Source organism: Hyla sarda, chromosome 2, assembly GCF_029499605.1.
Source record: "Hyla sarda isolate aHylSar1 chromosome 2, aHylSar1.hap1, whole genome shotgun sequence".
Classification (NCBI taxonomy): domain Eukaryota; kingdom Metazoa; phylum Chordata; class Amphibia; order Anura; family Hylidae; genus Hyla; species Hyla sarda.
Window position 1 is genome coordinate 88,740,399 of NC_079190.1, and position 27,318 is coordinate 88,767,716.

A 27,318-nucleotide genomic window follows, 5' to 3' on the forward strand; every position below is an offset into this window, starting at 1 on the left:
AGAGCTCAGGGACACCTGTAGGTGCATCACCGGTGAGATTGTCCCCTCACTACAGAACTTGGGGTTCGTGGGCCGAGATCCCATCGGAGGAGTCTGCAGTGAGTACCCCGCCAGAGGCGGCCTATTCTTCCTCCTCCAGCCCTGAAGCTAAAGTTCCTCTATCTGATTTGCCAAGTGCACAACCATGCTCACCGAAATTGCCGCAGTGGGTGTTTGGAGATGAGCCGGAGCTGATCAAATATATGCACAAGGTACTTCAGCCAATACCTGGGAAGCCACTCCCACAAATTCCAGCTGCACAAAGAGAAAGGGCCCGTCAAGAAGCCGAGCTGGCCAAATTGATGGAAAAGTTAAAGGCCCGACACAAAGAACTGTATGACCCTAAGCACGTGCATTTGCCTTATGAAGAAAAAGTGCGGTATCAAGAAAATACCAAAGAAATGGAGGCATTGTACATATGCAAATGGGATCATCCCCGAGAAGGGAGAAGCCATTAGAAAGAAGAAGAGCAACTGTGGACAAGTTCGACAAGGTCAGAGGTTATGGGACACTTCTTGACTGCCACACTGGGCAGACCATCTTCGTAAACCGGCGAGCAGTACAGAGGCCATATCTTCATAAAAAGTTCTACTCCTTGGAGGTGGGTGAAATTGTGGAGTACACCCCCGTCCAGAGCCTGCGTGGAGAATGGGCTGCTGCGGTCAGAAGACCAACTGCCCCAACACAGCTTCCCTTCAAGTATTTCCCATCAACTGATTGGGAATCAGAACCCTTCAACTTGAGGCCAAAATGGTCCACTCCTAAAGCCTCCATCAACATACCCAAGGAGGAGGAGCCTCAACAGCAAATATCATCTTTTGTGTACAGCAAAGTGTCAAGTTCATCATCTTCTGTGTACAGTAAAGTGCCAAGTCCTGCTCAAGTTCAAGAAAGTAAGCACAAATTGCGGGCACCAAAGACCGTACCTAGACCCTCTCGGAGCAATGAGAGTTTGTCTGTTCCAGAGGTACCAACGCACGTACCTAGGCCCTCTCGGAGCAATGAGAGTTTGCCTCCTGCACAGGTACCAACGTATGTACCAAGGCCCTCTTCTGACATGGAGAGTTTGCCTGCTTCCAGGGTACCGACGAAAGGGTCATGGGTCCATCCTAGTTTGGAGATGGTGCTCAAGCCCTCTTGCCCCACTTACATTCTGGCTAGTAAGCCTAATCCTACCATCAACCACTCCACCCTCACCAATGTGGTGTGGCAGAGCTATGTTAATTCCATACCTGCCCCTGATGTTGGGAGGTACAGAGGAACCAGGAGAGGCACAACAAGAGTGAGGAAGAACATCCTCTAAAGAGACTCTAAAGTAATGTCCTATTGTTTCTGTGACTAACCACTTTTGTTTTTCAGTAACAAAGTTCAAGAATTGTGCCTAGCAGGACTGTGCTAAGATTGTTCCAGTTTTAAGTTCAGCAACATAACCATCAAGCTTTGTGCCTGACTATTATGTCAAGAGACTCCTAGCCAGTAGGAGATTCATAAGGACTGTACCCGGCTGATTTGTGGTAAAGCCGTGTTTCCTTTCCCTTCCCATGAACTCTTGGTGTAGGTGGACTGCTGATCCTTACACACCAATTTGTATATTTTCCCATGAACTCTTAGTGTAGGTGGACTGCTGATCCTTACAAGTCTGTTTTATGTATATACCAGCAGCTTCATAAGCATCCTTATGCTAAATGTTGCACTTATCAGGTGAATGCGCCTGAACCCTGTTGGAGTGTTGATAATTGTGTAAGTTTGTATAGTAAATATGCATTTTGTATATTTCTTTCTTGTATATACAAAAGTATAAAATGCTAAAGGTGTTTTAGTACTTACTTAATAGGTGACACCCCGGCTCCTCCGAGGGTAGTATTATTGCTGTCACCAATCGCTAGCACCTGTCTCAACAAAAATTATAGGGTAACTCACCCTTAGGATAGTACTTGCACACAGAACTCTAGACTATTCACTTAAATGTACTACCTCAGCCTTCAGTACATACACAAAAATAAAATATATCTCACGTTCAAGAAACACTTGAATTGAATTGTAGCCTATTGATGTCCAATTCCTGCCACTGTTAGGTACACTCATATTTCTTTTCTCTGTATTACGTGTGTGAGATGCTCTATCTGGCCAGTAGGTGCTCTTGCGAGTATAGAATTAAACACGTAGTTCTAAAGGTAACCTAGGTAGGTTATTTGGAAGTGCTCTAGGGGTAAGTAGCGTGTAGCCGATAGACCCTAGCAGCCATCTTACTGTGACCTAGCTTCCGGCTAGCCAGTATAACTTTTGTGTACTAACAGGTAACTTATTGTTGGCAAAAATAAAAAAAAATGTGTGAGATAATAAAAATGTCTAGTCAGCTTGAAGCTAAATGTATAGAGAGTTGTACTAATGTCTAGTTAGCCTCATAAAATGTGTAGAGAGCTAAAATAAAAATGTTTAGGAGCTAGCAACTAAATATCAGATAGCTGCCTAATTGTATAGTAAGCTTGATGAAAAATGTCTAAGGAGCTAAAAACTAAAGGTTAGATAGCTTCACCAATGTCTAGATAGCTTTATCCAAGTGTCTAGATAGCTTTATCCAGATGTCTAGATAGATTCCTATTGTCTAGTCCAGATTCTAGTAAGAGTATCAGAGAATGTAAATGTGTTCAATGTTTACTTAGGATGTATAGCAAATTTATTGGTAAAATCCTGTTTTAGTCATAGTTCCTCTGCCTTAGGGGACAGGCGTCGAGGTCGACTTATTTTAAGTAAGGGGGTTTGTGGTGTCTCGGTACCGTATCCTATACATTACCTGTGTAGAGGTCTCCATCGCCAGAGTCCCTAGGATGTTGGGGTCCCTCTTGTCTAGTCTTCCCCTTGTCACCTCTCACTTAGTCAGTAGATATATAGTGGTTCTATTTGATATTTGTATAGCTATAGGTATATAAACTGTATATATTTGGTTATTTACCTGTACAGAGTGTAGCAGGACCTGCGGGTCACGTGATCAGGTAGAAACTCTATGGTTTTGCTTAAGGACCTTTGGAGGTCCCCGTGACGTGTTCACCCACCATGCCAACGGTGAGTGACAGCTGACATGGACCAATCCAAAACGGCCCTGTCCATATAAGGGCCATTACTAGTTCTCTTTGCTCTTTCCTCGTGGGCTGCTGATGAGGACGGATCTGCACAGCTGTCATCAGCAGTAACCAGGCCTAAGCCTTGCGGCAATGGTCATCTCTCAAAACTGTGAGTTACTTCAATCCCTATTACCTCAGCAAGATCACCGGACCTAAATATTCCCCTAAATCCGGACGGATCTCTGCAAAAATCCTAAATCTAATAACTCTTTGGATAAGTCAATGGTCCTCAGCATCTGTCAATCACTGCCGTGATATATAGAGACTGTATTACTAAGACTGTTGCTGTTAATTGGATGTACCACAAGTACTTCAGTAAAGTTTATGCAAGTTCAAGTTCATCTCCATTGTGGACCTTCATTCATTTAAGCAAGCACCTATCGTTCCTGGGAAGGGTGGAGATAGGCCGGAGATTTACCTCAGCGTATTAACCCTCACCCTAGCGTCACGAGTGACGAGTTAAATTAACCCCTTATATTCTGAAGCAACACCCTAACTACACTATACCCCCCAAGGGCTACCACATATCGCTATACCACCTTTAAACGGTTATTATTTATTCCTAATGCACCATCATAATGAGTCACTATAACTATTTGTGATGCGCCGACGTATTGTCTGATAGCCACGAATATCTCTATATGCTATTATCTATGTGTGCCGTCATTCTATCTTATAGGCGGCAGTGATTTATCTGTAATGCGCCAGAACACCTGCAAGTTGCTATAATTAATCTGTAATGTGCCGAAAACACTGTCAGTTTGCCACAAGCATTCTAATAATTACTTGCTAGCGTTATGCAAACTAAATCCATCGCTAGGAAGTTTAGGGAGTTTAGGGAGAGCGGCACATCAGCCTATTCAGAGTTGATTGTGATGTCATTCGTCACAGCTTTTTCCCTAAGTCCCAACATAATCTGCCATGAGCCCTTTACTAATGTTAATTTGAATTGTTCACTGTCACATGACAAGGAAGTGACAATTATATATTTATGCAATAGTTTGGGTGGTGGACAAGTTTGTTCTATAATTTGTGATTTTTCTTTGCGGTCACAACATTGATATGTGTTTGTTAAGTTGGGAGTTATATGTTTTTTACCCTAGTATATCCACATAAAAGTAACTTTTAATCTGTAAGTCATACCCCAGGTTTAACCTCTTCAGGACGCCGGGCGTATGCATACGCCCTGCATCCCGAGTCCTTAAGGTTGTGGGGCATATGCATACGCCCGTGTGAATTCTGGTTCCCGCCGCTCGCCGGTTAGGGACCGGGATGCCTGCTTTAATCATTCAGCAGGCATCCCGGCACATCGCCCAGGGGGGGGTCCTGAGACCCCCCCATGTCGGCGATCGCAGAAAATCGCATGTCAATTCAGACATGCAATTTTCTGCTATTCCGGACTGATTGGGTCTCTGGTGACCCGATCACCCGGAAAATAGGGATGATCGGAGCTGTCAGTGACAGCCCCGATCATCCTGAGGGCTAGGAGCGAGGTCGCAGTGCTGTGATCTCCTCCTATCCCCTGCCATTGGTCAGAACTGCTTCTAACCAATGGCAGAGCAGGACACCCCTGGATGTCGAGGGGAACATGGGGAGAAGATGGAGGCTGGTACCTTGAGGAGAAGATGCCTGGGAACCGCTGACCGTCGCTGGAGACTGCAAAGATAGTGGCTCAGGTAGGGAAACAAGGGTGGGGGGAGGAATGAAAGTGAAAGTAAAGTGATCTTTACTGTGGCAACCACTAGGAAGGCCAAACTGCAACTCCCAGCATGCCCAGACAGCCAAAGGCTGTCTGGGCATGCTGGGAGTTGTAGTTTTGCAACATCTGGAGGGTCACAGTTTGAAGACCACTGTTACAGTGGTGCCAAAACGGTAGCCCTCCAGATGTTGCTAAACTACAACTCTCAGCATGCCTAGACTGCCCAGGCATGCTGGGAGTTGTAGTTCTGTAACATCTGTCCCTTCACATTTAGCAATTTTCATGAAATGTTTGAAAATTGCTGCTCTACTTTGAAGCCCTCAAATTTTTTCAAAAAGCAGAAATATTTCCATTTTATGAGGCCAACATAAAGTGGACATATTGTATTTGTGGAGAAAAATAAAATGTATTTGGAATATCCATGTTCCTTACAATTAGAGAGCTTCAAAGTTAGAAAAATGCAAAATTTCATGAAATTTTGGGATTTTTCACCAAAAAAGGATGCAAGTAACGCCGAAAATTTACCACCAAAATAAAGTAGAATATGTCACGAAAAAACAATCTCAGAATCAGAATATTCGGTAAAAGCGTTTTCGAGTTATTAATTCGTAAAGCGACCGTGGTCAGAATTGCGAAAAAGGGCTCAGTCCTTAAGGTGAAAAAGAGTCCTTAAGGGGTTAATTGATAGCCTATGACAAAATTCTATTACTGAGCTATCTAGTTTTTGTTTTATTAGCTAATATTGCATCATTTTGGTACGCTTGGCGGTTTTCTATTGGTCACCAATACTGACTATGTAATCTATGGTGTAAGTTGCATCATGTATTTTATAAACCTTACTTCATTAGTTGGTTGCTTATATCATGGAAACTTGAGCCAATATACTTTTTTATGTTATTTTAATTTTTAGCACCCCAAAATTATTTAAGAATAGCTGTTTTCATGTTCGCAACTTTTTACCTTTAGAACAGTGTTATTTGCCTATTACCTGTAGTTGTAAAATGTAAAATGTCCGTTGCATTAAAACTAGAGCCAACTAACAAATTCCATTATTATATTTGAATTCAGCATATGAGAATTATTAAGAAATGGCACATTTCATAAACAAAAAAATTAGAAAATTTGTGGAACAGTGTTATCAACAAAATTGTATAATCCCTATATCTCAAGACAATGGGGGACACATAGCAACAACATTGCATTGAAATCATGGCACCCAAGTCTACAAAATTATATTGACAACAACCTCAATTTTAGTCCTATAGGTCCTCTTTAGCACCTGTATGAAGATATGTTTAACTCAATTTTAGTAGGTTACTACTAAATCTGTTCATAATAACATTAGAACTGGAACATCTTTGTTTATTCTATTTCGTTCCCATATTTTAGAAATGTAATTTTGGAGGGGCCACTCAACATCCCATATAGGTCACATGCGACTAAGTCATTAATAGATCAATATATGGGTAAATTTACCTTTATTACCTCTGAGAACTATGAAAAAAGAAAACACCGGTAGACTGCAGTATTTCTCCCGAAATGGACAGAAGACTTTTTAAACATGGGCAAGGTAAGGGAGAAAGACAGCCTGGCACTGCTTCTGCATACACCTGTAGGATGTGGCGTGTGATGAACACTTGCCTGCAGTGTGGTATTGTAGCAGCGGGCGGTGGTGCAAAATTATTAATACAAGAGCTGCAAGTCCATGTAAACCAATAAGTAGAAAAGGCAATAAGTGCACTCACCGCAATAGCTGCTTTATCCATGAAGTTTATTCAAGGTCCACATCAAAGGTATACAGTGCAGGGAGATGACATAGGAAGGAGGTGAGCATGGGCTACGGACCCGTCTCGCGCTACAAGCGCTTCATGCGGCCTCATGAAGAGCTTGTAGCGCGAGACGGGTCCGTAACTCACGCTCACATCCTTCCTATGTCATCTCCCTGCACTGTATACCTTTGATGTGGACCTTGAGTGCACTTATTGTCTTTTCTACTTTTTAAACATGGGTTTATAAAGTTAGAATCCACATTCAAACCAACCTGTATAGGTTTTTTTGAAATCAAGATAAGATACAAAATACACATATCAGAAAAATATTTAATAACTGATATATACAATATTGTATGTACTGGTACATGCTGCTTCTCAAAAATATTGGTAATTATAGGGGATGTGTCCGATGCCGTTCTGCTCGCTCATAAGTCATCTCTTTTCTAAGCAGTCAGCCATCTTTATAAACAACAAGTTTAAATCATTATAATCATTGATCTTTGAAAGACGACACTCATGGAGTAACTCGACTGACTTGGTGACGCTGAGATATCAGAGGCTGTGACAAATCTCCATCCAACGCTCACAGCCTGAAGAATTCTGTGGTATTGAAGGCCCACCTACACACAGCCAATAAAGGTCAGATCTGATTGCCACGTTGGGACGCCTACACAAAGCACCAGAATCTGCTAAACCAAACCCATTGAATGCCAGAAAGATTTAGAGCAGAGAGGAGGTTGAGCTGTGTGGGCTCAGAATTCATTCTCACGCATTCCTAAAGCCAACCACTTGCTTGCTGAATCACTTCGCAGACTATAATGCTGAAGATCCTGATAGTGGAAGTTTAAAGACGTGAAATTGATGTGTTGTATCATCGCAACTGCAGTCGGACATGTCTGCCGTAATGAATTCCAGAACTCAACAGCTGGTGATGATCATTCCCTTGGTTTAGGAAGATTATAACTCCAAGCATCTCATAGAAATAGTATAACCCTTGATGGACCGATGCATATGGTTATATACTGTGCTTGATAAATGAAGTGCTTGGCCTGGAGCAGTTTCTTATGTCCTAACTTATGTCTTTGTACATCTCAAGTGTTAGAATGGTAGGAATCCACAGTCAGTTTGTCCAGCTAAAATCTCCCTGCATGGGAGTCGGATCATTTATTATAGCTGGACTGAAATGGCTTATGTTGGGCATGTTGCTGTCATTCTCAATGATCTTTAGAAGTTCAAACAAATCCGATCTGAAAATAAGAGCTTAGAGTTAAAAGAAGTTCCAGACAATTTATATTTAAAGGAGGTCGTCCTGTGAAATAAACATTGAATTAAAAAAATAAAATAAAGGATGTACTCACCAATCCCCTGCCGCTTCTGTTTCAACAGGGTCCAAGTCTTAGCTGATCTCTACTTCCTGTTCCCTGTGTCGACATAAAGGAAATGTTTGCGTAGCCAATCACTGACCCCAGCACTGAAGCAGCTCCCCCAATGAATAGCTGGACAAGCATTTCCTCATGTAGAGATAGGGGCCAGAAAGCGGAGATCATTTTGGAGCCAGGTAATATCAGAATGACAGTGGCAGGGCAAGGTAAGTAAAGCTTTTGTTTTTTACATTATTTTTAAACTTTATCTTGACACCCTTTTAACATGTCATACAATTAGAAGATCAATAATGAGTCTGTAAATATGAAGGCATTCATTCATGAAGAACACAGAGCTGATTATTTGCAAACCACAAATCTTGGGACCCAGAATGCTTATCTACATATACATGTGTACTACTGCAATTAAAGGGATCGTCCATTTTAGACAATTCTTACTTGTTAAAGCATGTTTAGCCAGGCCGATGGGGGGAGGATAACAGAGATAGGCCCTCATTTACTAAGCCTTTACATGGCTGTATGAATTATGTAAGCAGATGTAGCAGAGGGGAACCCGTAGCAGAATAGCGCCCTGACAAGGGGTTTAGTAGTTCCAGTGGGTAGCATGTATTTTATAAGGGGTCTGTTACTTTAAGAGAGTAGTGGTCAGTCGGGGCAGGAGATAATGGTAAAGGAGGGGGTCAATAGTTCAAGGGCTGGGGTTAGGGGGTTATTTAAGGGCTGGTAAGAGGAGGAGTTATAACTGTGGCAGGAAGATCTTACCTGAAAAGTTGGCCACATGGATTTGGAGGCCTTGTTCTGGCAGCTGCTGGAGGCGGCTGAACACCATGGTGGTAATTGGTTCCAGGAGCAGTCAGGTCTCTACTGGGTGGCGGACATGTGGTTGCTCCCCCTTCTGCAGGACGGCGGCATGGGACGCCGGCCCCGTCCCCCGGAGCAACTGAGTCTGGACATTACCCCGCGGTCATGGCAGTGGGTGAGTAGTCCCAGCGGTCTCTCCCTCATCCCTCATCTGCAGCGGGAACTGGAGATGGCGAGTCCAGGGAGCGGACTGCGGGCTTGGCGGCTGCAGTGACGGCGGTCTCGGGTCAGCCTTGTGAGTGCTCTATATTGGGGTAAGGGGGTTGTGGGGGAAGGTGGGGTGATGTCCATTATTTGCTGTCTCAGTTGCTCGGGATTTTGTCACAGCGTACGGGGGATGGGGGTGTCGTCTCCTCTCCATTGCTGGTTTGGGGGGCGGCGGGGCTGGGGAGTCTGCCTTGGTGTCAGTGTTTAGTGGAGGTCTTGGCAGTGGGGTGGTCTCTGCTGCAGTTTCTGCGCGTGTTGCTGCAGTTGCGCCTGCAGGTGTGGCACCGAAGGAGGTGGAGGGTGAGGACGTACGCTTGGCTGATGCGGCTAAAGGGGAGGTGTATGTTTGCTTTGAGGGGCCGCTTGGGGCGCACCTGAAGCAATAAGTTAAGGAAAAGATTTGGAAAGACGAGTACGTCAAAATCTTTTTGTTACTTCTGCTGGAGAAATTCAATTTGAACCACAAGAAGCCAGAGGAGAGTAAAAAAGGAGGAGGAAGAAAAGCGCCGGTATCACTTGATTCCGCGCACTTTTTCTAATTGGCTCCAGGAGTTCCCAATTCTTGCTATGATTAGGCACCGGCTAATTGTTCCACTTTGTTTTGCTATTTGGACATATGGAGGGATTGCGTGGTTGAGGTATGATGAACAGTTTCGTCAGCGAAAGGCGGTGCGTCCGTCCTTGCGGTGGGATCACAAAGACATAGATTTATGGATGCACCTTATGGTGGCTCCGAGGGGTGGGTCTTTTAGGGGGCAGCTGGCGGTTCTTCTGCAGCCGGGCAGTCGGCTGGGGCACGGCGAGGTTGCTGTTAGCAGTTCAATGAGGGGTCCTGCAGGTTCTCCTCCAACTATCGCTTTAAATACGAGTGTTCTGGCTGTGGTGGGGAACATAGCTATGTGCAGTGTTTTAAGTGGGGTGGAGGAAAGGTTGCTGAGGCTTCGCAGGCCCGGAGTGACTCCAGTGAGTCCAGGTAGCAGAGATGCGGCCATTTTAAATTTGTGTACCAAAATTATCATCAGCTGCTTGGACACATTTCTCTACAGGGAAAAGTTTTTTTAATAAAAAAAATCACCCCCCCTTTTCCCGTTATATCTGAAAGATCATTTGGAGATTTTTCAAAACCTGTCCAGAGGAAAATTTGCCCAGTTGCCCATAGCAACCAATCAGATTTCTTCTTTCATTTTGCAGAAACCTTGTTAAAAATGAAAGAAGCGATCTGATTGGTTGCTATGGGCAACTGGGCAACTTTTCCTCTGGACAGGCTTTGATAAATCTCCCCCATTGAGACTAAAGTAATGTGAGCAATATGGAGCAACTTCCTGCATGAAAAAGATACTATGTCCATGACTGTTGCAGTATGTGTGAGGATCTTATGAGATAAAGTCCACAATATGAACAACTCTCATGATGGGATATTTATCAATACCTGTGCAGAGTAAAGGTTGCCCATAGAAACCAATCAGATTGCTTCTTTCATTTTTTCAAAGGCCTTGTTAAAAATGAAAGAAGCAATCTGATTGGTTGCTATGGGCAACTGCACCACTCTTCCTCTACACTGGTTTTGATGAATCTTATACTAGCACTTTCTCGGTTCTCCAATTTTGGTAAAACCTTGTATAAACTAACAGTGACAATGTATAAAAAATTGTTTTCATCTTACTGTGTTTGAAGACCATCTGTATGGGTAAAGCTTGTTTCCGAGACATATGTTGGGATCCACTGTGGGCTGTTAGAGTTGTCCACACACTGATACACAGGTGGTTGTACATATCTACAATTAAGAAAAACAATATTTTTAATTATATGTATCCATTTTTTTATTGATTGAAATGTTATCATTATTGAAATATATTGTGGACTTTATCTTAATAAAGGGTATGTCTACCACAACAACAAAAAAACAGCACAAATAATGTTGCAGAAGTGTTTTTCTAAACGGTGTGCCTTCAGCCGTTACAAAACTACATCTCCCACAATGCTCAGACAGCCTTTGGCAACTGTGGAAGGGCACACTGGTTGGAAAACACTGTATTAAAGGGGTACTCCCGTGGAAAACTTTTTTTTTTAAATCAACTGGTGCCAGAAAGTTAAACAGATTTGTAAATCACTTCTAATAAAAAATCTTAATCCTTCCAGTACTTTTTAGGGGCTGTATACTAAAGAGAAATCCAAAAAAGAAATGCATTTCCTCTGATGTTATGACTACAGTGCTCTCTGCTGTCCATTTTAGGAACTGTCCAGAGCAGCATATGTTTGTTATGGGGATATTCTCCTGCTCTTTACACTGTGGTCATGACATCAGAGGAAATGCATTTCTTTTTTGGATTTCTCTTTAGTATACAGCCCCTAAAAAGTACTGGAAGGATTAAGATTTTTTAATAGAAGTGATTTTCAAATCTGTTTAACTTTCTGGCACCAGTTGATTAAATAAAAAAAGTTTTCCACGGGAGTACCCCTTTAAGGTGCATTCACACCACGATTGTTACATACGGGGACAAGATCTGGCTGGAAGATGTGAAAACCGGTTGCTCCCGTATCCCAACCAGACCCGGCCCCCATCTCATTCATTTGAATGAGCGGACCAGAGTCAGATAATGACTCCGGTTGGGTCATTTTTGCCCCGTATCTGGTTTTGTGACCGGACTTAGAACCGTAGTTTTAAATCCAGTGACAAAACTGTATACGGGCAAAAATGAGCCGACCGGAGTCATTATCTGACTCTGGTCTGCTCATTCAAATGAGTTTTAGTCTACTTGGAATGTAGTTAAGAAGTCATTCTAGTGATTTCCAAGATTGCAATACCTTTTCTTATGCACGTAAGAAAGACTAGGCTAGTGCCTAGTCTTTCTTACGTGCATAAGAAAAGGTATTGCAATCTTGGAAATCACTAGAATGACTTCTTAACTACATTCCAAGTAGACTAAAACTCATTTGAATGAGCAGACCAGAGTCAGATAATGACTCCGGTCGGCTCATTTTTGCCCGTATACAGTTTTGTCACTGGATTTAAAACTACGGTTCTAAGTCCGGTCACAAAACCAGATACGGGGCAAAAATGACCCAACCGGAGTCATTATCTGACTCTGGTCCGCTCATTCAAATGAATGAGATGGGGGCCGGGTCTGGTTGGGATACGGGAGCAACCGGTTTTCACATCTTCCAGCCAGATCTTGTCCCCGTATGTAACAATCGTGGTGTGAATGCACCTTAAAGGGGTACTCCCGTGGAAAACTTTTTTTATTTAATCAACTGGTGCCAGAAAGTTAAACAGATTTGAAAATCACTTCTATTAAAAAATCTTAATCCTTCCAGTACTTTTTAGGGGCTGTATACTAAAGAGAAATCCAAAAAAGAAATGCATTTCCTCTGATGTCATGACCACAGTGTAAAGAGCAGGAGAATATCCCCATAACAAACATATGCTGCTCTGGACAGTTCCTAAAATGGACAGCAGAGAGCACTGTAGTCATGACATCAGAGGAAATGCATTTCTTTTTTGGATTTCTCTTTAGTATACAGCCCCTAAAAAGTACTGGAAGGATTAAGATTTTTTATTAGAAGTGATTTACAAATCTGTTTAACTTTCTGGCACCAGTTGATTTAAAAAAAAAAGTTTTCCACGGGAGTACCCCTTTAATACAGTGTTTTCCAACCAGTGTGCCCTTCCACAGTTGCCAAAGGCTGTCTGAGCATTGTGGGAGATGTAGTTTTGTAACGGCTGAAGGCACACCGTTTAGAAAAACACTTCTGCAACATTATTTGTGCTGTTTTTTTGTTGTTGTGGTAGACATACCCTTTATTAAGATAAAGTCCACAATATATTTCAATAATGATAACATTTCAATCAATAAAAAAATGGATACATTTTGCCTTTTCAATGTTTCACTTACAGATCATTCAGATCTCAGATTTGCTTACAGTAAAATTGTTTCCCTACCAAATACCCAAGTTTCCAAGGAGACCTTACAGGCCCTTGAAAGTACAAAAAATAACAAAATGTCTGCACAAGAAAAGTTGCAGAAATTCTGCCCTTTCTGCGCTCTGCAGCTATTGGATAAAACTGCAATGTACAGGTATCTTGATCTTCCTGCCCCCTGCATGTCTTCCATACACAATACTGCTAGTGCTCAGATCTCCCTCCTTCATTTCAGTTTATACCTGCTAACTGGTCCAGATGGAGAAAAAAAATACTAAAATGGTGGCAAGGGCTCTTGGCATTATCCGTGTACTCACTGAGAGAGTATTTCCTAAATGTTGAGAGGCGAGAAGGAAGCTCTCAGCAGTGGGGACTGGCAGTATCAAAATGGTACCTCTATCCATGGGGAATTGGTGACAGATAAGTGCATTTTTTTTTCATCCTACTATGAGCTTGTTAACATATAAAATAAATTCCTATAATGCACAGCCAATTTGTTATCGCCAATGGAGTAAGGGACTTATCCTTGGAAAATGCATCTGAGCCAGAATGAAAGAATGAAAGGTTTTGTCCATCATTTTAATACTTTATTAAAACTATCTGGCCTGGGAGAGAAAAAAAGGTTATACACAACAGTGTCTGATCCCTGCTGCTTGCCATTTCCTGCTTCACGTTTAAACATAAGGAAGTGCTTGCTAAGCCAATCAGTGACCTGCCTCTGCCAGTGATTGGAACCAGGAAGTGGTGAGCAGTGGGGACCGGGTACTGTCTGAATGGCAGTGGTGTTTTTTTTCCTTCCTAGCCTGGTATCTGTGAAAATACCTGATAATCCCTTTAAATGAATCTAGAATGTTAAATGACTTTAGCTCCATTTTATGACGAAACTTTGCCCAGAGTTTTACTTTAACTTGGTGTCGCTGCAGGGACATTTGACTGCTTTGCAGAACGGTACATATACTTAGCGACTAGACATAAGTATGTTTTATTTGATGTAGCTCCTTCTGTGTATTAATTATAACCATGAATTTCTTTAGTTTTTAGTAACAGTGTAAACAAGGGCCAGAAATGGAAGTATTCATGCTATTACTGTCATATTTTTACTATACATAACTGTAGAATGAAGTACACTTTTATGTAAAGTGCTTTTCAAAAGACTCTTATTGCTGATATTTGCATCTCAAGAAGAACCTTCACTACTCTTGAGAGAACAACCTACCGTATTTTTCGCCATATAAGATGCAGTTTTTCTTCTCCGAAACTGGGGGGGAAAAGTTGGTGCGTCTTATACGGCAAATACTGCGGCGGTCCCTGTGGCCATCAACGGCCGGGACCCGCGGCTAATACAGGACATCACCGATCGGTGATGCCCTGTATTAACCCTTCAGACGCGGAGATCAAAGCTGACCGCCACGTCTGAAGTGAAAGTGACACTAAACTGGCTGCTCAGTCGGGCTGTTCGGGACCGCCGTGGTGAAATCGCGGCATCCCGAACAGCTTACAGGACACCAGGAGGGACCTTGCGTGCCTACTCCGTGTCTGCTCTGTGTCGGGATCCCCTGCATGGCCGGCGCTCTCCTTCGTCCTCATCACGTCATTGCGCACGCCGTCCCGTCATCCAATAGGAGCGGCGTGATGGCAGCGATGGAGAGCGAGGATACCGGACAGCAGAGATGACGGGGACACGGCAACAGCGATGGAGGGCGACATACAGGGCAGCGGTGACGACCGGTGACGGGTCCGGAGCGGCGAGGAAACGTGAGTATTACCTCCTATACCAGTGGTGTTCAACCTGCGGACCTCCAGATGTTGCAAAACTACAACTCCTGGCATGCCCGGACAGCCAACGGCTGTCCGGGCATGCTGGGAGTTATAGTTTTGCAACATCTGGAGGTCCGCAGGTTGAAGATCACTGTCCTATACTTGTATTTGGTTTAGAATCTTTTACATTGTATTTGGTTTAGAATCTTTTTTTTCTAGATTTTCACCCTTTAAAAATGGGTGTGTCTTATATGCCAGAGCGTCTTATATGGCGAAAAATACGGTAGTAATCACTGTCCGACTGACAGCTGCATGTTGATGTTGAAAATGCCAGTGATATGGTCACCATGATGTCATGTAGGAAGCCACTTCTGATGTACACCTGCTTGCAAAATACTCTACTCCTTGGGAATAGAACTTCAAATTGCATTGAAAAGTGGTTTTCCTCTGGGGGTGGTCTTCTCAGAGGAAATGACCACTATGCAACATGGCCTGAAAATCCCTGACGCAAAATGTGAACTGGATAAAGAGGTGGTCTTCATAAAAAAGAGGTTTCACTGTATATCCATAATACATTTCTACCAAATGTATTTATAATTGGTTGGATATTTTTGGTTGGACTACAAATAGTCCAGATGTGTGAATTACACTAATAATGTAGAACTAGCACAGCCATGGTGTTTCCATTTATTAATAACAAGTGTAAAGTGTAAAAAAGTGTAAAAAAAAAAAACAAGTGACATGGATTTTGTGTAAATGTTTCAAGTTTTCTGCAATTTTTTATTGCTGTATTAAAACACTATGGTTGGTAATCCTGATATTACTTTAACTCACAAAGACCTTATGAAGACTTTACTACCTCTGCTATATTCATACTGGGATCTAAAAAAACATAATTTCATTGATACAAACTATCATCGCTATATTTTAATATAGTACAAATGTAAGCATAGTGACTTCACTCACCTTGGAGGAAATGGTGTGGGCTCGATTGGATATGGAGGAGACTGTATTAAGGTAGGCATAGCATGACTGGAATATAAATATATAGCAGTCAATATAAAGATAGATAGATGATAGAGAAAGAAAGAACACTGAAATCTTGAATTCCCCCCCCTCCCTAAAAAAAAAAAAAAAAAAAAAAACAGCCCTAGAAATTTACTTTTGCCAAAAAAATATTGATACAGAGACATAGTCTGATTGCCATATTGGAGTCGGGAAGGGACTTTTCCCCCCTGGTATATTGGCATCAGCCTCACTTTTTTTTATTTTTTTTGCCTTCCTCTGGATCAACACAGTAGGGATTTAGGTTAAACTCGATAGACTCTTTTTTTTTTTTTAACCTTACAAACTATGTAACTATGTAAGGTTACATGCAGTATGTACTATTTATGCAGAAGCTCAGTTGGCTGCATTTAGAGAACCTTACCGCAGGGAACATATCATGTGTCGAATATTTTTTTTCACTATTAAAACCAGAACCTGATACATATATTTTTCTACTCCAATGTGTCTGATTGTAGAGACTGTGTACAGGGTTAGGGAGGCACAATCATCATGTCTGAGCTGGTTACAGCATTTCAAAATAGAACCTGTAGTCTGGAGCCGACTCACTTCTATATGGCAGAATGCTCTAGGTGTAGGTAACCAGGCAGGGCCGGTTTTTGACAATGTGGCCCTGGGCAAAAATAAAAATGGGGCCATGGGTCACATGACCAAAGATCACCATGTTGAATGGTGCTGCATCTCAACTGAAGGCCATAACACAAATACATTATAGGGTCCAAATCTAAGCTATATAGGGGGAAATTTATGAAAACCTGTGCAGAGGATCAGTAGTGGCGTTGCCCATAGCAATACCAGTTTTAAAAAATGAGAGTATCATCCTCTACATAGGCTTTCATCAATCTCCCCCATAGTGAATACTTTTTGTTTAAAGCGCAACTGTCACATAAAAATAGGTCAATAACCTGTCAGCACAAACCGATCACTGGTATACTGCAGCCATACATGTGTTTTGGCACTACTTGTCTTCCATGCTGTACAAATGACATTTATCTACAGCTGTCAAAAGGCAGAGAGGCGTGGTCAGGGATGTGCAATCTCTTTTCCGACATCACAGCACCTCCCCAGCACCTCTCACTGACTGAGAAAGAAACAGAGCTGCGTGCCAGTCAGACTGGGGCAGTGCTGTGATGCCAGAGAAGAGAGGCTTGGCAGCCCGGGGCATTGTAGATCCCTGGCCACTCCTCTCTGACTTTTGGCAACTGTGGGTAAAAGTAATTTTTACAGTATAGAAGACACAAAGTTCCAAAACAGAGAGATGGCTGCAGTATACCAGTGATCAGCTCGTAGACTGCAGTATACCAGTGATCAGCTCATAGGCTGCAGTATACCAGTGATCAGCTCGTAGGCTGCAGTATACCAGTGATCAGCTCGAAGGCTGTAGTATACCAGTGATCAGCTCGTAGGCTGCAGTATACCAGTGATCAGCTCGCAGGCCGCAGTATACCAGTAATCAGCTCGTAGGCTGCAGTATACCAGTGATCAGCTCGTAGGCTGCAGTATACCAGTGTTCAGCTTGTAGGCCGCAATATACCAGTGATCAGCTTGTAGGCCGCAGTATACCAGTGATCAGCTCATAGGCCGCAGTATACCAGTGATCAGCTCGTAGGCCGCAGTATACCAGTTATCAGCTCGTAGGATGCAGAATACCAGTGATCAGCTCGTAGGCTGCAGTATACCAGTGATCAGCTCGTAGGCTGCAGTATACCAGTGATCAGCTCGTAGGCTGCAGTATACCAGTGATCAGCTCGTAGGCCGCAGTTTACCAGTGACCAGCTCGTAGGCTGCATTATACCAATGATCAGCTCGTTGGCTGCAGTATGCCAGTGATCAGCTCGTAGGTTGCAGTATACCAGTGATCAGCTTGTAGGCTGCAGTATACCAGTGATCAGCTCGTAGGCTGCAGTATACCAGTGATCAGCTCGTAGGCTGCAGTATACCAGTGATCAGCTCATAGGCTGCAGAATATCAGTGATCAGCTCGTAGGCTGCAGTATACCAGTGATCAGCTCGAAGGCTGTAGTATACCAGTGATCAGCTCGTAGGCTGCAGTATACCAGTGATCAGCTCGTATGCCGCAGTATACCAGTAATCAGCTCGTAGGCTGCAGTATACCAGTAATCAGCTTGTAGGCCGCAGTATACCAGTGATCAGCTCGTAGGCTGCAGTATACCAGTAATCAGCTTGTAGGCCGCAGTATACCAGTGATCAGCTCGTAGGCCGCAGTATACCAGTGATCAGCTCGTAGGCCGCAGTATACCAGTGATCAGCTCGTAGGCCGCAGTATACCAGTGATCAGCTCGTAGGATGCAGAATACCAGTGATCAGCTCGTAGGCTGCAGTATACCAGTGATCAGCTCGTAGGCTGCAGTATACCAGTGATCAGCTCGTAGGCTGCAGTATACCAGTGATCAGCTCGTAGGCCGCAGTTTACCAGTGACCAGCTCGTAGGCTGCATTATACCAATGATCAGCTCGTAGGCTGCAGTATGCCAGTGATCAGCTCGTAGGTTGCAGTATACCAGTGATCAGCTTGTAGGCTGCAGTATACCAGTGATCAGCTCGTAGGCTGCAGTATACCAGTGATCCGCTCGTAGGCTGCAGTATACCAGTGATCCGCTCGTAGGCTGCAGTATACCTGTGATCAGCTCGTAGTCTGCAGTATATCAGTGATCAGCTCATAGGCTGCAGGATATCAGTGATCAGCTCATAGGCATCAGTATACCAGTGATCAGCTTGTAGGCTGCAGTATACCAGTGATCAGCTCGTAGGCCACAGTATGTCAGTGATCAGCTCATAGGCCGCAGTATACCAGTGATCAGCTCAATGATGTGCTGCTGCTCCATTCATTTGGGGGACAAGGGAGCTCTCTTCTCATTGTCGGTGGTGGTTCCAGGGGTCAGGTCTCACCAATCATATATTCTGTGTATTGGTGATGACCTTTCGTGTACAGACCCCAGACTGGACCAAAAGATCCTCCCCCCTCCACACATTGCTCCCCATGGCCCTCTCTCATACATTATTTTCGGTATGACCCCAAGTCTCACATATACTTTTCTGTATGACCCCTATCTCACATATTCTGTTCTGTATGACCCCGTATTTCACCTATATGCTGCTTCCTGTTACCTCCTATCACATATATACTGCTCCCTGTGACCTCCTATCACATATATACTGCTCCCTGTGACCTCCTATCACATATATACTGCTCCCTATGACCTCCTATCACATATATACTGCTCCCCATGACCTCCTATTTCCCATATACTGTTCTGTATGGCCCCGTATTTCACATATATACTGCTCCCTATGACCTTCTGTCATATTCTGTATATACTGCTCCCTATGACCTCCTATCACATATATATACTGCTCCCTATGACCTCCTATCACATATATATACTGCTCCCTATGACCTTCTATCACATATATACTGCTCTCTATGACCCCCTATCACATATATATTGCTCTCTATGACCCCCTGTCACATATTCTGCTCCCTATGGCCCCCTTATCCCATTATACACTGCTTCCTATGCTCCTCATATACTGCTACCTATACCCCCATATATTGCTAACTTTTCCCCCTATATATAGTTTATATGCCCCTCATCACATGTACTGGTCTCCCTACCTTCCTCACAGCCCCCTCCCCCCATACTTTTCCCTATAACCCCCTCCTCTTCCTCTTAGTACACTGTATGGTAAAGGACCTGCAATGACATCATCAGGAAGGTCCTTTACCATACAGTGTGAGTGTCTATTCTGCTCTGTGGGCTCTCTGAAACCCGGGCTCCCACAGGGTCACTATCACATTACTGTAGTCTGCCCTAAAACCGGCCCTGCTCCATGCCCAAGAGGCTTAAGACAGTGCTGGAAAATAATGGCAGCCACACCAAATTTTGACACTTTGGGCACAAATTTTACATTAATGGCTGTGTGTTGAGTTATTTTGAGAGGACACAACATTAAACACTGTTTTATGGTCTTTGTCTTCACCGTGTCATTTCTTCAGTGTTGTCACAAGAAAATATATAATAAAATATTTACTATTATATATAAGAGCTGTACATATGTGAGATTCTGTATCTACACACACTACACACAAATGTACAATCACATATACACATTGCATTTATACACACATATACTGAATCCAGGCTGCACACACATACACACATATACATATATATATATACACATACACACACACTGAACACATATACAGTGCTTGTAAACATGTATACACACTGCACATATACACACTGCACAAATACATGTATACACCCACTACATATAAACACTTTACAAACATTCATACACACAGAACCTCAAAAATGAGACACTCTAGTTGCCCTCAGTTACCTGCAGGAAGAAGGAAGTTACAGGGAGTTATGTGGATATTGCTGGGTTAAATTGCCAGTTGATTTAATTCATATGGAACCATACACCACATTTTAAAATTAACAGATGGGAGCAATAATGTACAGTATGTTCTTTACAGACCTGTACACTGGTTGTGGTGTGGGTATGTGCACAGGACTTCCAACAGGTGAAGCATAGACTGGTGACCTGCAAAATAAAGTATGTAAAATTTCATCCTAAATAAGGGATGTAAAAAAAAAAAAAAAAAAAAATTATATATAGTGTGTGTGATATGTGTTTTAATAATTCTCCAGATCCTCATCTTCAAGGGAACATAAAGCTTAAATTCACCTAGATGTCAAAAATAGCTCGGCCAATCTGTATTAAAGGATTTCTGCAAATATACCATCACTACATATAGTCAGGGAAAGTGCAGAGCTGTGCGCTTCACTCCCCAGCTTACCGCTCCTGCAATCGGTCAGTCACATTTGGCGATAAACCAAGGAGTGAAGAGCATAGCTGTGTGCTCCTCTTGGTTAGTTCCAGAGACTCAGCATTGAGGCCCTGACTGATTAAAACTCTGGACATGTGTGACATGACAAAAAAATTTTTTTTTTTTTAAATGACAGTACTGCTTTTAACCTTTAAGATTTAATTTTTGATATAACTTGTTTTTCTTTTACTTTGAGTGTTCTGACGTATATATTAGACGGCTCTTTATTTTGTGGGAAAACAGCATAATCTTTTTTGGGGTCATGGCTGCAGACTCCCTTGTGTACTGCTGGGACCATATAAATGAACATCACTGTGAAGGGAGAAGATGTGTTTAAATATAGTCATTCCTTGAATATTTTTTTGGCAGGAATCTGCTCTAGAACTGTACAGAGACTTGGATCACATTTTGCATTTTACTAGACTAGTATAAATCAATAAGGTAACTGGGTTTCGGTGCCAGCAGTCCGAACCAGATCACGATCCACTCAAATAGAAAATCAGTAAAGCAGCACTCCAGGAATAGCAAAAAAAAAAAAAAATCTGTGACTTTTATTCAATCCATGTCAAGCAGCCATGTTTCAATTCATCAATAGAATCATTCTCAAGCAGAACGATACAAAGCATTATGGAGCATATTGTCCTCCTCTCATAAGTGTAACATTTACGCACTCAGCTGGAGTATGAGTATGTCAGGCAAAGAAGTGCCTGGACGTGCACATAGGAGTGGCAGAGGCATAAATTCCTCAGGAGCAGGCAGCGGTCACAGCAGAGTAGGGGCGTGTGAAAGCAGGAGTCGCAGAGAGAGGTCTGAGCTCCCTATGTAAGCTAGCAGTTGTGTCTCAACAGCAACCCAGCAGCCGTGATTGATTGGTTCACTCGGTCATCCACTTTATCCCAAGTGACATCCGACACCCCCATTCAACAGCTCTGTCATTGTGCCGCCATATAGTCTCCTCATACTGATGCTGCCACCTCCAGGCTTTCTCATTGTGCCGCCATATGGTCTTCTCATGCTGCTGCTGCCACCTCCAGGCTCTGCCATTGTGTTGCCATATGGTCTCCTCATACTGATGCAGCCACCTCCAGGCTCTCTCATTGTGCCGCCATATGGTCTCCTCATGCTGATGCTGCCACCTCCAGGCTCTCTCGTTGTGCTTATCACTACTTCTGGAATGAAACGATATTTCTGGTGATCCAGTACACCATAGTAAATAATTTTATAATCCTTGATGTCACAAATTCAGAATCCAACACATTATCAACATCAATTAGAATAAAATATAGCTTTTAATCGGGATATACTAAAATTAAGATATACACACAATACACATATAGAGCACAAAACATATAGAGGGTAGAGGTAACAGGTGAAACCCTAATAAATTCCCTACCTAAATTAATTCCTAACAGCTAAGTGAAGGACAAGGGTTAGGGGAATAATTACAATATGTACAATTGGTACAAAAATATATCAACCTCTCTGGCCAACGCGTTTCTCTCCCAGGTTGAGGGGAGTTCATCAGGGATGAGAGGATAATATTCACAATTCAATTAGTGCACAGCAAATGCAAAATCATATACAATAGATACAAAGACCAATAATGACAATAAATAAATGATAATACATAGGTCCGGGTCCGTCAGTCATAAGTACCGGTCATATATGTGAGTCTGTTAGTGTCTGATCAAATGAATACACATACATTATCATAGCAGAAAGATGGCATATAGAATATTACTATGCAATGTTAGTAAAATAATAATAATAAGTTGACTCCAGACAGAGGGGAAGATGTTCTGTTCAAGATACATGCAGATACACCCCTATGTGTAAGGTGTAAGGTGATGATATTCACTTAAGATTTAGACCACCAACAGAACAATCTGTTCCTGATATTAAAGCAGATCTCAATTAAACAGACTCCTAAGACTAATACCAGTTAGATATAAGATGTAATGATATAGATGTGGTCAGGCAATGATGTACTTCCACAGGGTAGGTCAAGTACTAATAGTCTCAATTGGGACCAAATTCCCATAGGAAAGGTATGGATGGATAACCACTAGATAGATGTAGTCCAAAAGACAAATAAATAATAGATATAGCCCAGACCTGATACCTGTAGATGAAAGCCTGGACCACGTTGGACGCCGGTGCACTAATTGAATTGTGAATATTATCCTCTCATCCCTGATGAACTCCCCTCAACCTGGGAGAGAAACGCGTTGGCCAGAGAGGTTGATATATTTTTGTACCAATTGTACATATTGTAATTATTCCCCTAACCCTTGTCCTTCACTTAGCTGTTAGGAATTCATTTAGGTAGGGAATTTATTAGGGTTTCACCTGTTACCTCTACCCTTTATATGTTTTGTGCTCTATATGCGTATTGTGTGTATATCTTAATTTTAGTATATCCCAATTAAAAGCTATATTTTATTCTAATTGATGTTGATAATGTGTTGGATTCTCTCGTTGTGCTGCCATGAATACTCCCAAACATAATTTAGGTGCTGCTCCCCAGTTACAGAAATTCCTCCGCATCAGATCAAGCATTGAGGATATGCATTAGCTAAAATTTAAAGGGGTACTCCGCTGCTCAGCATTTGGAACAAACTGTTCCAAACGCTGGAGCCGGCGCCGGGAGATTGTGACATCATAGCCCCGCCCCCTCAATGTAAATCTATGGGAGGGGGCATGACAGCCATTCTGCATCCCCCAACATAGTCTGATTTGCGACATTTCCACACAATGGAATTCCACCCTCCATATGTTGGACCAACTATACGAACAGAGAAAAGCCATCACCGATTTCTTGATGATCCAAGCCGATAGGGGGACTCCCCTGTGTAACTTCGATGTCAACCAGTGGCAGCTCATACCTGCCGTTTGCTCAGACCCTATGAGGAAGCCACATTATTAGTCACCAGGATTACGGGATGAACAACATCATTCCACTGCTTCATTTCCTACAACACGTGTTGGAAACGATGGCTGGTCAGGGCACTGGAGACATGGCACCTACATCTCACGACTACATGAGCACTGTGGGGGCTGAACTAGAAGAGGAGGAGGGGGACAGTGGAGCACAGACCAGATTTTGCGAAATGGGTGGTTTTTATAGTCATCTGACAGGAGAGGAGGAGCAGGCTGTGGAGCTACAGGGTGATGAGGAAGACAAGACAGGACCCAGACACACCGTGGCCGAGGCTGTGTCATTGTGCCGCCATGTGGTCTCCTCATGCTGCTGGCACATGCCGCCATGTGGTCTCCTCATGCTGCTGGCACATTAAATGAAACTTTTTAGGTTCAGCTATTTGAAATCTTCAATTGAAATTTAAAAAAAATATCTTAAATTTTTTCAATTGTGAGGCCCTATGGTCTCATCAGGCTGTTGCCACCTCCAGACTTGGTCATTCTTCCACTATTTGATCTCCTCTTGCTGCCGCCAATTCCAGGCTGTGTCTTTCTGCCACATTATGGTCTCCTCATGCTGTTGGCACATTAAATTAAACTTTTAAAATTGTAATCTATTTACAATTTTCAATTTAAATATTAAAAAATATATTTAATCTTTTCAATTGTGAGGCCCTATGTTCTTGTTGGGCTGCGGCCACCTCTAGGCTCTGTCATTGTGCCGCCATGTGACTCCTTGTTATATTGGGTTTTGTGGTCATACAGTATTAGTTCAAAGTAAATGCTTCGGGCACCCGGGACATTAAACTTGTGAATCTAATCAAAAGTTTCAATTTAGATTTTAAAAAAATCTTTTCAATTTAGATTTTAAAAAATTCTCTTCAATCTTTTCAATTGTGAGGCCCTATGGTCGTCATCACATAACTGTGGAATTACCATAAGAATCCAATTAAACAGGTTGGAGCAATAACAATGAAAAAAATTACTGATTAAATTAAACATTCACAGTTTCACAATTGGGGGGGCGACTGAGAGGCAGGGGCTGGTGGTAGCTCGTCTTGCGGAGGACCTGCCAGCTCGATTTTAACATGCAAGTGTGAGCTTTTTCACTGCAGCAACTTCTAGCAGTATGCGCCCACTTATCCAACGGTGCAATAGCTGAATGTGCTCCTGTCCAAGTTGCTGGTACTGCAGGCCCTCCCTGTTCAAGTGGACACTCAGAGCATGGAGATGCGCTGAGAGGCAGACGGTAGCTCGCCTCGCGGTGCACCACCAGCTCGATGCTCAGCAGAATGGGTCCTCAAAAAAGGATTAAAAAAATAAAATAAATGAAAATTAAATTAAAAAATCTCTTTAATCTCTTCAATTGTGACATCACATGGTCTCCAGACCCTGCTGTCACATCCAGATGCTCTGCAGCAGTGATTCTAATAGCGATGCCTGTAATCTGCATGTTATACTGAATAGCAGTATTATTTCACTAACACAGCACACTCCCTATGCATGATACGACAAGGCAAAGTGTTCTACACCCCTATTGAGGCTCTCTGTAGCCCGGAAATAGCCGTTTTTAATAGAGATTCACCGAAAATAAATTCAGGCCGAACCAAATTTTTTCGGGAAATTCGGCCGAATTTAATTTTACAAAAATTTGCTCATCTCTAGTTACCATCATTTCATAAAATGGTTGACATGTCACAGAGACAAGTGAAAAGTTTTGATTGGTCAGGGTTTGGGTGTACAGTCACCGACTAATAGAACGAACGGGGAGAAGCACTTGGCTTGGCAGTTCTCTCACCATCTTGCTGCTCTCCCAGGGAGACAGATTCTATAGTAAGTCTTTGGAGCCAACCTCCTGCAATGACATCGGGAAAGAATTATTCAGCCAAGCACTTCTCCTGGCTAGTTGTAGTGATTGGCAGGGATCTGTGACGTGTCAACATTTTTTGAAAAGATAGTAACACTATAAAATTTACATCATCTCCGTAGATTTAATATTACCATACAATTTAATAGGTTGTCCCTAAAAAAAACAATCCATTTCAGTATGCAGCTGATTGTATACTGAGGGAGCCATGGCAAGCTATAAATCTCCGTGCAACATTTAGTACTACACTACAACCATTTGCTCATCTATTTAATACATAGCTTTAGTTTGCCAGAGCAGGAGCTTGGAACTTGGCACACCATGTGGTACAGGTACATCATGGAATATCTTTTGTTAAGACACCATGTTGTACACATACTTTAATGTGGTTAGATGGACACTGAAGCGGTAAAAAAAAAAAAGTTAAAATAAGAAAAATAAAAACAATTACTTTGGTACCCAAAATAGGCTGGACCTTAAGGGAGTCATTAATTTTAAAAATCCATATGCCATAATTGGGCATTAAAGGGGTGGTCCGGTGATTTAAAAATTTTTTTTTATCTAATAGCCTGCCTAATAAAACAATAAAACCATTAACTCACCTTCCTCGCTCCGTCGAAGTCACTGGTAGTCTGTGGCCAGTGACCCTGCTTTCCCTGGAGATTCAAAGTCTGCAGCTAAAGGAAATTACACAACATCGCTGCGACCAGTGATTAGCTAAATGGCGCTGTGACATCTTGGCTGCAGTTTCGTCTGTCTCCAGTAAGGACAGCTCCTCACACCACTCCCATGCTTCACCTTTGGGTTGGTGTTCTTCACATTATAAGGCTATGTTCACACAGTGGAATTTTCCGTGCAGACATTCCACAGACAGAGGCAGACATGCAAGCACTAGGACCGCTCGGAATTGCACATCTCATAGACAGCAATGCATTTCCGAGCTAAAGCCGCAAAAACATTGAACAGGTGCAATTTTTTTGTGGATGCCAGAATCATGATTTTCGCAGCAGATCTCACCTATTTTTCTTCATTCAAAGTGCTGATAAACCAGTTAATTTTTTCTTTTTTCTTACCAGAAACAATCCTCCATAAGTTTTTTTTATGTGGATCTTAAAGTGGTGGCTTTTTCTTAGATGACATCCTTTCAGTTCATGGCGATTTAAGCTGGATATAGATATTTTGGTACCTAATGCCTTCAGCTACTTAACTATTTCCTTTCTTGTTCTCCTGGGGTTCAAGTGGACCATTTAGATCGAAACAAAAAATTTGCATGTATAAGTATGGACAGAAGCTTTCAGATTTCTTCATTCTTTGGAAATTAATGTTTAGGAGGATCAGGACTTTTGTTTCCATGGTCTTGGCTGAGTTGGTTTGATGTCCTAGGTGCACACATTGGGGGTTATTTATCAAAACCTGTCCAGAGGAAAAGTTGTCCGGTTGCCCATAGCAACCAATCAGCTCGCTTCTTTAATTTCTAACAAGGCCTCTGCAAAATGAAAGAAGTGATCTGATTGGTCGCTATGGGCAACTGGGCAACTTTTCGTGTGGACAGGTTTTGATAAATCTCTGCCAATATTGGGCCTAATTTACTAAGGCTATTCCAAGTAGATTTTGTAGGGTTTTTTGTGTCGCATGTGACGTGCGTCAGAATTTCCGACAAAGAATCCAAAAAACCCAACTATCTCTCCCCTTTACTCAGAAAACCCTACAAAGGGGCGTGGCCATCTAGGGAAAAGGGAGGTGTCTAAAAATTACAATTTCAAAAGAAACTTACAACTGTACTAATGTTTCCACATAAAATGTGGTGGATTTGAGCTCAGGAAAACCCGACCGCTCAGAGCAGGTGTAA

The 27,318-nt window shown here is 42.5% G+C and overlaps 1 protein-coding gene across 2 annotated transcripts in view; it reads right to left on the reverse strand.

Annotated features, from left to right (window-relative positions):
* Window positions 1–6,838: 6,838 nt before the first annotated feature.
* Window positions 6,839–27,318, reverse strand: part of STAT6 (signal transducer and activator of transcription 6) — a 162,026-nt gene continuing 141,546 nt past the window's right edge. For both annotated transcript variants that reach the window (XM_056562518.1, XM_056562517.1), the window contains 4 exons: window positions 20,332–20,397; window positions 15,726–15,791; window positions 10,746–10,856; window positions 6,839–7,879 (listed from right to left, as the gene is read on the reverse strand). In XM_056562518.1, the coding sequence (XP_056418493.1) occupies window positions 7,753–7,879; window positions 10,746–10,856; window positions 15,726–15,791; window positions 20,332–20,397 (370 nt within the window). In that variant the 3' untranslated portion in view covers window positions 6,839–7,752. The remainder of the gene's footprint in view (window positions 7,880–10,745; window positions 10,857–15,725; window positions 15,792–20,331; window positions 20,398–27,318) is intronic.